The 13,253-nt window shown below is 39.8% G+C and overlaps 1 protein-coding gene across 24 annotated transcripts in view; it reads left to right on the top strand.

Annotated features, from left to right (window-relative positions):
- TNRC6A (trinucleotide repeat containing adaptor 6A) overlaps positions 1–13,253 on the top strand; it is a 166,346-nt gene that overhangs the window by 89,954 nt on the left and 63,139 nt on the right. For 23 of the 24 annotated variants that reach the window (XM_043523873.1, XM_027821079.3, XM_043523880.1 and 20 more), the window contains one exon: positions 865–912. In XM_043523873.1, coding sequence (XP_043379808.1) covers positions 865–912 — 48 coding nt within the window. Of the gene's footprint in view, positions 1–864; positions 913–13,253 lie in introns of those variants that run through there. The other variant, XM_043523884.1, reaches the window with a different exon arrangement.

The raw sequence follows: 13,253 nt of genomic DNA, 5'->3' as shown, positions 1-13,253 counted from the left end.
GGTGGCTCCTGCCCCGCGAGTCCCGCCCTGGGCTGGGCTGCACGGCGGGTGCCCTGGGGCTGCGCTGGTGTTAGTTTCAGGTAACACGTCCCTGCTGCTGCTGGGGCCTGGGTGTAACTTGGTTAAAACCATTCGAGTCTCTCTAGCTAGGGCCTCAGGAGGGCTTCCCGGCCGGCCGACCGACATGTGGCTGTGCTGGGGCAGAGGAGCGATCTTCTTCGCCCCAACTCAGCCGTCCGCCGGTGCCGGGCTCGCCGCCGCCAGAAGCGGTTCTGTGCATTGGTGATTTATTATCCCCACACGCTAAACAAGTGCTGTCGAAGTTTAAAGAAGAATGGCTCTTGGGTTTCTGTGGGATAAAATGCATCCGATACTCCCGGAGACTGGAGCCGGTCACTGTGTTTGGGGTTTAATCTCCTGCCCAGGGTCTGGGTTTCCACTGTGTTGGAGGTTTGATCTCCTGTGTTCCTAGGTCATTATTGTCTGTCCATAATTCAAAGTCAGGTCTCTGTGTAGCATACTGCTCATACCTTGCCTGCTATTTCTTTTTAGGTTAACAAGGTTAAGCACAGTTTTTCCTCATCCCTTTTTCATGGAAAAGACACTATTTTTTGTGGCTTAACAAATGGTTTTAGGGAAGTGTGAGGAAAAATAGATTAATTGGTGTCTGTATGTTTTGCTCCATCCCTGTTCTCCCTTCATCCTGAGATAAAAACCTATGGATATCAGTATTCAGAGATCATTGCTAGCCTCTCCCCCATGAGGAACCAACACATGGGGATCAGTGTGTCTTTCAAACCCATCCCAATTATATTTCTTCTGTTCTTCTGTTGACATGGTAACCAACATCCCTTTCTGTTCCAGAGAATTGGAAGCTAAAGCTACCAAAGAAGTTGAAAGAAAACTAAGCAGGTAAGACATGCGTTTGAATTTACTTCTCTGATTCCAGGACAGGGTGGGCCTAGAGTTTGTGTAGTTATTTTTCTCCTCTTCATGGAAACCAGGTCTGACTTATATGGAGCCTTAATTTCATGTTAGTTGCTAGAAAAATTGTTGGATTAAAAGTGTAGCTCTCTAGTAGATAGTGAAACCTTTCCATTGTTTCATCTGAAAATAATGTTTGCAAAGGTAAACTTCAGTGAAGTCTGCTCTGCTGCAAATGCCTGACTATAATAATTGTATGCAGCATTGTACCGTTTTATCTGAGGATATTAGAAAAACAAGGTGAGTGAGATAATCTTTTATTGGACCAACTTCTGTTGGGGAGAGAGACAAGCTTTCAACCTTACCCAGAGCTCTTCTGTGTGAAGTTGGTCCAGTAAAGATATATTACATCATCCAAGTTGTGTGTCTGACTATAAACTTTGACTGTGACTTTCTAGATAATTAACTATATAATAATTACATATTGAATCTTATGGTAAAAACCGTATAAATGGAAAATGTCCCTTTGCAAAATTTTTTGTACTGCTTCAGATCTCTTGTTTAATATATGTATCTTATGACTGTTAAAACAAACTTTGTATTTGTGAATAATGTAAGCACTATACCCAGATGTACAGACACGCTTTTCTTAACCTACGTATTATATAATTTTAACATTAGCTTTAATTTAAAAAAAAAAAATCTTTCTCTTCCGCTTTAAGTTGTTGCCACTAGGAGTGCACACGTGAATGCAGGATTTTGTTTTCAATCCTGTCCAGTCAGGTGGTTTTTTGTTGTCAAGGCACTAGCCTTGCCCTTGAATTTTGCATAAAATACATCTTACTAGGTAACTATTGGTTACTTGTGTTCTTCATATCAAAGAGTGAAGGCATTGAATCTGCCATTAGTAAGTGATTTTTGTGTCCTAATGTGTTGGAAAGCCTAAGGAATGGGAATTCCAATGCCAGCTACTTAGTTTATAGAAATATGAAGTATATACAAGTATTATATATTTCACTTTTGTGTTCAAGATGTCATTTCTTACATTTGTCTTGTTCTGGCATGACGATATTCTTGAAAATTCTTAGAATGTTCTTTGTACTTTTTTGTCTTCTGCGTTTTTTTTTCTTGTTTGGTTTTCCTCTTTCTGTCCCCTGTAGATTCAGTTAGACCCAAAAGAGGCTTTTGCTTGGCTAGGCTGAAAGTTTTAAAATTCAGCCAAAACCTGAGTGCAACTGCTAGAATGAAGTGTTAATTTCGTATGCTTTGTTGTTTAGTGCATGTAGTTCACCTTCAAGTTTCAGTTTTCTTTTTATAACAACATTGTGAAAGCTGAAGAACTTTCTAATTCCTTAATATACCTCCTCTTTGTAATGTGTGTTCAGGAGCTGGCATTTTGCATTTCTTGTTAAATATTACTGTATTGAGGGAGATAATATAAATTGGAAGCTAAGGTACAGCTTATGTAAAAGCCTTAAGATAAAACTAGCTTTGAATTCTTACATAAGATATTTCAGGGTCATTGTCAAATAGAGCCCACTTGAAGGGAATGATTCTAAAGTTACAGAAATACATAAATTGTGTTTTTTGTCAAGTAAAGTTTAATCCCGCATAGCCATAGTGTGAGAGTATAAGATACAATTTTTTCGACCACAGTGGAACAGCTTTAAGCATTCTAAAGTGGATTTTCAAGTTAGTATTTAAATATCAGTTGTCTTCAGCTGAAGCTTTTAACGTTACTCATCAAATCTGTACTTCAATCATGAAGGGAGTTTCATCACACACACTACATAGCCTGGGTACAAATTTAGTATATGACACATTTTAACTTTACTTAGTAGGTCACACAATCACTTCTGTGTTTGCTATGCAAGGTTATTTGTCAAGAGGACTATTTCTTAGCCAAACATTCTTGAATTTTACTATGTAAGATTTGAGTGAACACACTATGGTCCAGTCCACATAAGAAAAGGTAGATGCAGCTTCTGGCAAAAACGTGCTTTTGCTGGTATAGCTTATAACAATTCCCCAAACAAAATAAGTTGTATTGCTATAATGGTGTCAACACTAAGGCTTTTATCAGTATAAAAATGACACACATCACTCCCCTGTCGAGAGAGATAATATTGGCAAAAGATTCTTGTTCAGACCTGGCCTTAATAAAAGATGTTTAATGAATTGACTCCATAGTATGTTTGAGTCATGTAATTAATTTAAATGGATGCCAAATATGATTACTTAAGAATCACAATGAAGTGTTAGGCTTCAACATGAACTAATAGTAAACAAGTTTTAGTTAATTTATGTCAAGTGGCTGTTTTTATATTGCTACTATTTTACTTATTAGATATATTTTACTACCTTTACTTGATCATTACATAATTTTAGCAAGTCTCACTCTGAGACATGGGGGTCTGGGTACCAGGAAATGTACGATGCTTTTATTGTGTTAGAGTTCATTTTAGATTGTTATGAAACCTGATCTTCTCTCTCTCCATTTTCTTAGAACTTTGTGGGAGCCTTTGTTTTCAGATTGTTGCTCAGTCCTTTGGCAGTGTTTGAATTAAATTCCCTTATGATTATTCAAAATTTTTAATTTTCCATCTTCTTCTTCCTTGGGCTTTGGTAAATCACTGAAACATTCAGTCCCGTCTTCCCACCAGTTTGTTTTTGGCCAACACGCAGTAAATTAAGTGATACTAATAAATGAATACTTGAAATATATTTGTTTTAAAAGTGAACATTCTACCTACTGTGGGAGCTTCAGTTGGTAATGAGGTGTCTGATCTCTCACCTCATTTTGAAGGTATTTTTAGTAAGTTTTCGGTACTGGAAAAGTAATGTGGCTTATAATGGTTTGTAAGATTGTCACAGGAATTGCTGAAAGTGGCTGTACAAAAAAAGTAGAGTATAAAAAACCTGAATGAAATGAAGAGGAGGAGAGGTGTCGAGGCTAGAATCTATGTAGGTAAGAGACTGGAGCTGCTGCTGCTTGTCTCTTCCTGCACCCTGAAGATACAGGAGGTGGCCAGAAGGATGGATAAGTGAGGTGGTAAAGATTTCATAGTCGGAGCTGGGAGAGGAGTATAGAGTACTGCGTAGAGAGGAATGAAAAGAGGTCCAGAAAGGAAATCTTAATTGTTAGATGTCACTCCCATCTGCTTTAAAAATCTCAGCATTTCAATAACTGCTATTCTGTTGTTAACAGTTGTCTGCTTTTTAACACAAATTAGGTCATTTCATTTTTTTGGTAAGTAATGCCAATCCCGCAAACACCTCATATTATTGGTTTCAGAGTAGCAGCTGTGTTAGTCTGTATTCGCAAAAAGAAAAGGCGTACTAGTCTCTAAGGTGCCACAAGTACTCCTTTTCTTTTTACCTCATATTATTGTGGTGTTTATCCCTATTGGCAAAGCCTTTCTAAGTTTAAAAGCCAGCTGTTTAAAAAATTCTTATGTAAAAGTTTCTTATTGGCTGGAATCAAGTTAAAATACCAAACCTACATTTTTGGAATGGAATGTTCCGAATGGAAGCCTGCATTCTCCATTTCAGGATTTGCTCCCTTATGCTATATCTGACTGTCCTTCACATTCCCCATTAAGACACATTTCTTCCTTGAAGCCTGTGAACTTTAGTCCTCCATTTTAAAGACAGAGTATCTGTTTTAAAACATGGAGCTAATTAGAAGTTTGGTGCCTCTCAACCACAGGTGCATTTGTTTGTTACTTAGTCTCCATTCTTTTGATGTTTTGTCTGTGCAGGCCCCCATCCTGCAAGCACTTATGCACATGCTTAACTTTAAGCACATGAGTAGTCATGTTGAAGTCAATGACGCTGTCTTTGGCAAAAATGATGTGTTTTTTCAGTCATGTTAGTTTAACATGATAGGAAAGTCCTCTTAACGCTGGCAGGCTAATACAAGGATAGAAGATATTGTGTTTTAACAAGCATTAAGAGAGCTTTCCAGCCATTTGGCCGAGCTTGTGAAGGCATTATGTTCAGCTTGATGGCATTCCTCTGATCTGTAATGTGATAACTTTTGAAAGCTGCATCTGATCAATTTCAAAATTTCAGGGAATGGTCTTGGCATCAATGGCTAGAACCCTATTAATTTAGGAGGAAATGAGGAACACATGGAGCACTTGCCATCGGTTTAGCACTTCTACAGCTTCAAGCACCTCTGCAATTGTCTATAGATCAAACACCTGGTTGATGGCACCCGTTAACGTATTCCAGCAGAATATTCCATCTCATACCTGCCCATCCTGACAATTTAACATGCCGACTGATTTATCTCCCAGACAGATGATGGTGGGTGAGGAATGGGGAGCTGCACACAGTCTCTAGTATCAGGGGTGCAGGAATGGAGTTTGTGGGGTGGAATGGAGGAATTCAAGGAGCCTCTGGCATGTGTGATAACGAGGCTCACAAAGCTACAAAGTGCGTGAGCCAGCTCTTGGGCATTGATATTGCTTTACAGGCAGGATAACGGTATATTTTTGCTGATGCTAATTTATTGAAACTTACTGCATCCTGCTGGTCCAGCCTGAATGACAACCGTGACTCAGGGAATCAAAATTTGGACTGTCGTAGGTAGCCTTTTTTTAACATAGAGATAGGATCTCTATTTACAGTCTGCACAACCTCTTCAAAATGTTTAGTCTTGGGATTAAATGCCATACATTAGCATTCCATCATATAAACTGTAGTTCCTGTTTTGAATTACTCTGATTAGCATATCAATTTGCTACACATTTTATTGTTTTGTATGTGGTTATTAAACTTCACCCATTATTCAGTATGTTCAACACTGTCTGATATATTGTTGAACAGGTAATGTGCAACGGAACATTTTGCAACATCTGTGTGTTGTTAATTGGAAGACTACGTCCCTAAAATCTAGAATGGAGGAGTTTAATCTTTGTAAAATCAGAAACTGTTAAGGAGTGAGTGCTTATGTAAATAAATGGTTCATTTGAAATCAATAGGGTGGTGGACACTATGTGTCAGATATTCAAGATACATTACAATTCTTCCAATTTAGGAAATCACCATGGATTCTAATGGGAAGTGATGTTTTATTTCCCAAGTCATCTTGTGGAACTGAGAATGCGGGTTAAATGGCTTGAAATAAATCGGCAGCATTTTTAACTAGAAACAAGAATTTTATTCTTGGAAACAAAAACAAACTAAAGCAAAATTACAGCAAGTAATTCACAAAGCATTCGTCCCTCTATCTGTATTTCCATTCCAAACATTGCAGTTGGAACAACTTCTGGTCTATACTAGTTGCAACCGTATCCTGGTTCTGGGACAGTGGGTGTTTTTTGTCCAAATCAGCTATCCCATCAGACTTGGTCCAAAGGCATTATACTAAATCCCCACTCTGAGCCTTAAGGTATGTCTACAAAGCAATATAAAAACCTGCAATAGTGAGTCTCAGAGCCCAGGTCAGCTGACTCAGGCTCAGAGGACTCAGGCTGCGGGGTTGAAAATAGCAGTGTAGACGTTCTGGCTCGGGCTAGAACCCAGACTCTGAAACCCCATGATTGGGGAGGTCTCAGAGCCTGGGCTCTAGCCCAAGACAGGATATCTACACTGCTCTTTTTAGGCCTGTAGCCCAAGCCCTGTGATACAGAGTCAATTAACTCAAGCTCTGAGACTCGTCACCACATGTCTTTTATTGCAGTGTCGTCATACTTTTAGACTCTAGCAAATAAGAGCAACCAACCATGGTTTTCTCATCCACTCTAGAGAAAATAAATGAAAGAGGGGGGGGCTGACCAAAAAAAGGAAAGACATTGGCAATGAGGTGAATGGTTAGCTATTTCTGTTAATTAAAAAAAGTCCTCATAATACCCTGGCTTCCATTTGGCAGCTTGAGAAGGATGTGATGGAGTAAAGGGAACCTCCCACTTGCCCTGTTCCAGGAGCTTCGCTTTTACTACCCTCACAGGCAAAATGATTAACATGGCTACAATGAGCATGGTTGTTCTCAGGCCACAAGTAAATGTCTAAATGTCCCTGGAAAGTAACTCTTTTTTTCTTGTACTGTTACTAAACTAGGGAAGGAATAATGTATCCCTTCACATGGACAGGAGATGCAGTACTTTCTTTTTTGGCACTGCTGCAGTAAAATTGCAGTATTCCACAGAGAAAGGATGGTTTGATGGTTAAGGCACTGGACTGCGATTCACGAGAGTTGGGTTCAGTTCCTGGATCTCCTACAGATTTTCTGTCTGACCATGGACTAGTGAATTAATCTCTCAGTGCCTCAGTTCTTTGTCTGTTAAATGGGAGTATCAGTCCCTTATTCACACAAGGAGTCTGTCTTGTCTATTTGGATTGTAAACTCTTTAAGGCAGGGACAGTCTGTTATGTATTTTGTAGAGCTGCTAACACAATGGGGTACCAGGTGCTGTTGTAAGACTAATATTCCAGAACTCTGGCGCACACATGCCGATGTTAATGTTTAAGGAGCACGTAGGCAAATTCTGCATCTGAGAAATGGGAAAGAACGACGTTTGGTAAATGGACAGCTTTTGTAGAGAAAATAATTAAATTTTCAAGTTTCTGAGGAGTTATTACACAGTATTGAGAATTTAAAGCAAAATAAATCGAAAACTAAGTAGTTGATCCTTATTTACAGGATTCTTAACATCTGCATTGAAATGATATTCATAGGTTTCATGATTAGCTATAGTTGCTGTCTTACAACTAACTTTCTTACCAAACCTTTGACTTTATTTACATATATATATGCAAAGATTGTCACTTATTTACAGTATCTTATGAGTGTTTTAACTCTTCACCTGATATGCAAAATTGCAGTTCTTTGAATTGTCAAAGAATCTTTCAGTTTAGGACCATAGCTTTGGTTTGTTTGTTTTTTGTTTTTGTTTTTTTTAATTGGTTTTTGTTTTGTTAAATCTAGCGTGACTTTGTGTGCCATGTGGTTCTTTGGGGTTTTTGATCGGGGTGTTTTTATTTTGTGGGTGTTGAAGTAAGCTGTTTTTAAGCAAAATAAGTGCATGTTATGTGTAAGTTTCTTTTAGTTATGAACACATTTTACGTGCTGTAGGAAAAATGATCACTTTTGAGCAGAGTGATGAAGAGTGGCATTTTTGTTGCTGAAAGATAAAATTACACTGTATTTCAGAAGTTTAAAATGGAATAACCCTCCCATAAACATTGAAACGCTAGATCAGAATGTGTAAATATAGGAGAAATATCCAGAATATAAGGTCTAAATAATGTGAGTGATTAGACATCAAAAATTCCAAATTTATGGTTGGATATAGGTTTTATGTATATGCTAAATGTCTGTTACACAAACGATTACCCTTTAACAGTAAAGGGTCTTGGAATTTAGATCCACTTAAAGTGCGGTCAGCTTCAAAATAGTACTTATGCCTGAAAATGTTACATCTACTGTCTTGAGTTGCACCTCAGATTATTATAACTGAAAAAGATTAAAGAGGGAAAAGTTCTTTTCAGTTTGCTTTGTAACTTGTCACAAGAAACCTGAGAGTAGATTTGAAAGCACTTATGTATAGTCACTTTCACTATTTCCCCTTTTGTTTATAGATATTTCACACAATAACGGGGTGGGGAAGAGAGAGCCACAGTTTCAGAAATGTGATTGCACAGTCCAAAAAAAGTGTCTGGGGACTCAGCTGGCCAGTGTAGTTCTTCATTTTCATTTTTTCTTTAAATTACCGTAATTAGATTTCAAGTTGACAGCATTATTGTTTCATATGAAAATATCACACCTCTGAGTGTCCAATTGTGTGAGAGGAACAGTATTCTGAATGGTCTGACAGAACTGCAGATCATTGCGAAAAGGTGTCTGTGACCTATGAATAGGATAGTATTAATGGCACTTGCTGGCATGTTTTGAACCCAAAATATAGCAATGCCCTTGGTGTCTGGTCACAGTCTAGAATGAGCTGTTAGTTCAGCAGGTGGTGTTAGCTCCCAATTATCAAATATATCACTTCTGTAGAATTACACAGGTTTTCCATAAAGCTGTAATTAGACTGGCTTGTAGAATAGGCCCTTACAATTTTACTTCATATTTTTAAACTACTGGACAAAATATTAATGACGTTAGGTAAATGATCAATATTGGTAACATTATGCTCAACTAATTTAATATTGGCTATTTTGGCAAAAAGGCAAATTATTTTGTAAACTAGAAAACCATCTACAGAAAGAAGCTAGGAAAGCACAAAACAATGTGCAGTTTAAACTGAAAATTCATACAGTAGAATCTTCGAGTTAGACTCCTCGGGAATGGAGGTTGTCCGTACCTCTGAACAAGAGGTTATGGACTTCAGCCACCAGGGCAAGGGGTTGGGGCTGCAGCCACAGGATGGGGGGATAAGTGTGGGGTGGGGGGGAGTTGGGGCTTCTGACCCTTGGGGCGCCAGGTGGGGGGCTCGGGGCTTCTGCCCCGCGGGAGCTACTGGGCTCGGGGCTTTAGGCCTGGGGGAAGCACTTGGGCTCAGGGCTTCGGCTCCGTTCCCAGTTTCGGGGTGGGGGCGCCAGGGCTCAGAGCTTTAACTACAGGGGGAGCGCTGGGGCTGAAACCGGTGCTCCCCTTGTAGCTCAAGCCCCAGTGCCTCCCACAGGGCTGAAGTTGACAATGGAGTCGCGGGGCTGAAGCATGGAGCCTCGGCGCCCCCAGCAGGGCTGAAGCTCCAAGCCCCAGCGTTCTCCCCGGTCTAAAGCCCTGAGCCCAGTGCTCCCAAGGGTCAGAAGCCCCAAGGCTCTTCTCCACCCCTCCCCACCCGTCCAGAGCACTAATCACCACCACTCCCGGCAGCTGCAGCCCCAGCCCCCCATGGCTGAAGCCCTGAACTGCTGCTCCCCTGTGCAGGGCTGAAGCCCTGAGCCTCCAGCTCTTCTTCCTTCCACCCCTGGGCCCTGGTGCTCCTGAGAGTCAGAAATCCCCCCACCCACCCCATCTGCTGTGGCTGTAGCCCCGAGGCAGTACAATATCTGCTGTACTGGGGGGGGGGGGGGTCTTCTTTTTTTTTTTTCCCCCCTGCTCTGCTGCCTGATTGATTATTTCCAGTTCCACAGGGTGTCCGGTTGACCAATAAATTAACTCTAGTGTTCGTATCTTTGAGGTTCTACTGCACGTTAGGTTATGCTTCAGAATAAGCGTTTTAGTAGCAGTATATCCAGTGCCTTATGTACTGACGTGTAGACTGTCAGGGTATTGGAGTGATAAATATCGTCTTACCCTAGGAAGTCTAGTTAATACAAGGCTAGTTGAGTGGCTGGTAGCTAGTTGTCATCTCTTCTTCTCTCATTCCCAATCCCAAAATTTCCCCTCAGTTGGGACTAGTGGGGCAGTTTTACATTTAATATATGTTTGCCTGCAGAAGGACATAACAATGAGAACGCAATAGTCAGAGGTATAGGTTTATAGCACTTTGAAGTAGTTCACAATGAACCTAATAAAACATTTTGGTAGAATTCCATCACAGGTAGAAGACTTCTAAAAACATCTGTTGGTGATGTGTTAGCAAAGAATCTTTTAAAATGAACTAGCACCACCTTGTGGGATTGATGTGACTTTAGTTTAGACTTGGCAGTACTCTTTCTACAGTCATCTGCTTCACTTGCAAGCTCCTAATTTGAAGATATTTTGAACACTGAGGTAATGCTAACATCCTCAAGGTATACATGTGTGGTTAAAATTTCATCTGAAAAACAATGTATTTTTTTTCTGTTTGGCATAACCCTTTAGAAGCTTGAAACTGAACTTTTTTTAATGCATTTGTCTATCACACATACACAGTAATTTGTTGTTAGAGTGATGGGTAACTAATAGTATTAGTAAAATGACTCATTTTGTTCTGAAAAGGGACAAAATCTCAAACTGAAGGAGATAAGGACAAATTTTGGCTCACCAGCCACCCTTCATAGTATCCTTTTAAAAATAATATCTTAAGTGAGTTCACGTGTATTAATGTATTGCCCACTGGAATAGTGACCGTTGGACCCTAGAAAGCCGCTAGTTCTCACATCAGTACTAAAATCAGCAGGGTATAAGAACTGTGGTTTTTTTCAGTATTTCACTGCAAATTAAATATACGCACACAACCTATTAGTGCAATTGTATGGCTAAGATTTTAATGATACAAAATTCAGAGGTAAGTTTCACCAATAACTATTAATACCTGACTGCATGATTAAAAATGCAAGCTTTGTATTTGTGTCTCCTTTTTAAATAACAGCACTTAGAGCATCACAAATATTAACTAGTGAATCCTCATTACATCTCTGAGGATCACAGGTAAATATTCTTGTTTTACAGATGGGAAAACTAGAATACAGAAGCTAAAGAGACACTGTCAAGTTAATTTAGCCCCAAAGTTTTTACAAAATCTAACCTGATCTTTGTGGACCCCAGGTTGATGATATTTTCATGACTTAAAATTTTTTTTTTTAAAATCAAATGTTGATCAGATATAAACACTCTCCTGAATGTTTGTAACCCAGAAATTACCGCATTACAGTGAGCCAGAATATGAATGTGATTAAACAAAAACTAAAATGGACTCATCTGTTTTCATTGTCCATACTGAGCCATTCTTTTTCGGTGACAGATCTGAGGAATTGCCCCAGATTGAGGTGTCAGTAGATGAGGTTTAGGAATAAGTTGAAAAATTAAACAGTAATAAGTAACCAGAACAAGATGGTATTCACCCAAGAGTTCTGAAGCAACTCAAATATGGAATAGTAGAACTACTAACTATGGTATGTAACCTATTGCTTAAATCAGCCTCTGTACCAGATGACTGAAGGATAGCTAATGTAATGCCGTTTTTTTAAATTTTATTTTATTTTTTTTAAGGCTCCAGAGGCAATCCTGCCAGTTAGAGGCTGGTAAGCCTAACTCGACTACTAGGCAGATTGGTTGGAACTATAGTAAAGAACAGAATTGTCAGACACATAGATTGACATGATTTGTTGGGGAAGAGTCAACACAGCTTTTGTAAAGGGACATATTTCCTCACCCATCTATTAGAATTCTTTGAGGGAGTCAGGAAGCCTCGGGCAAGGGTGATCTAGTGGGTATAGTGTACTTGGACTTTCAGAAAGCCTTTGGAAAGTTCCATCACCAAAGACTCTTAAGCAGAGTAAGCAGTCATGGGGTAAGAGGGAAGATCCTCTCTTAGATTAGTAACTGGTTAAAAGACAGGAAACAAAGGGTAGGAATAAGTGGTCAGTTTTCAGAATGGAGAAAGGTAAATAGTGGTGTCTCCCAAGGATCTGTACTAGTATCAGTGCTGTTCAGCATATTCATAAATGATCTGGAAAAAGGGGTAAACGGGTGGCAAAATTTGCAGATGATACAAAATTACTCAAGATAGTTAAGTTCAAAGCTGACTGTGAGGAGTTACAAAGGATCTCACAAAACTGGGTGACTGGGCAACAAAATGGTAGATGAAATTCAGTGTTGATCAATTCAAAGTAATGCCTTACTGGAAAACATAATCCCAGCTATGCCTACAAAATGATGAGTTCTAAATTAGCTGTTGCCACTCAAGAAATAGATCTTGGCGTCATCGTGGATAGTTCTCTGAAAACATCCACTCAATGGGCAGTGGCAATCATAAAAGCTAACTGTGTTAAGGACCATTAGGAAAGGGATAGATATTAAGACAGAAAATATCATTGTGCCACTAGATAAATCCATAGTATGTCCAAACCTTGATAATGCATGTAGTTCTGGTCATCCCAGCTCAGAAAAAGATGCATTAGAATTGGAAAATGTACTAAGAAAGTTAACGAAAATGAAGAGGTATATAGAACAGCTTCCGTATGAGGAGAGGTTGAAAAGATTCAGCTTAGAAAAAAGATGACTGAGAGGAGAGATGATAGAGGTCTGTAAAATCATGAATAATGTGGGGAGAAAGTGAATAGGGAAGTGTTATTTACTCCTTCACATAACACAAGAACCAGGGGTCACCCAATGAAATTAATAGGCAGCAGGTTTAAAACAAATGTAAGGAAGTACTTCTTCGCACAGTGCACCGTCAACCTCTGGAACTTGTTGGGATGTTGTGAAGGCCTAAAGCAGGGGTCGGCAACCTATGGCACGCGTGCCAAAGACGGCACGCGAGCCAATTTTTAATGGCACGCTACTGCCTGCCGAGTCCCAGCCACCAGCCCCGCTCAGCCCACTGCCGAACCCAGGCCGGGACCCTGGCAGGCAGCAGCATGCCATTAAAAATCCTGCCCGCCCCAGCCCTCTCTTCTCCGCTCCCCCAGGGCAGGGTGAAGAAGCTTGGTCCTGCCAGTGGCTGCTG

The sequence above is a fragment of the Chelonia mydas genome, chromosome 10 (assembly GCF_015237465.2).
Source record: "Chelonia mydas isolate rCheMyd1 chromosome 10, rCheMyd1.pri.v2, whole genome shotgun sequence".
Lineage (NCBI taxonomy): Eukaryota > Metazoa > Chordata > Testudines > Cheloniidae > Chelonia > Chelonia mydas.
This window is presented reverse-complemented; position numbering and strand designations above follow the sequence as displayed.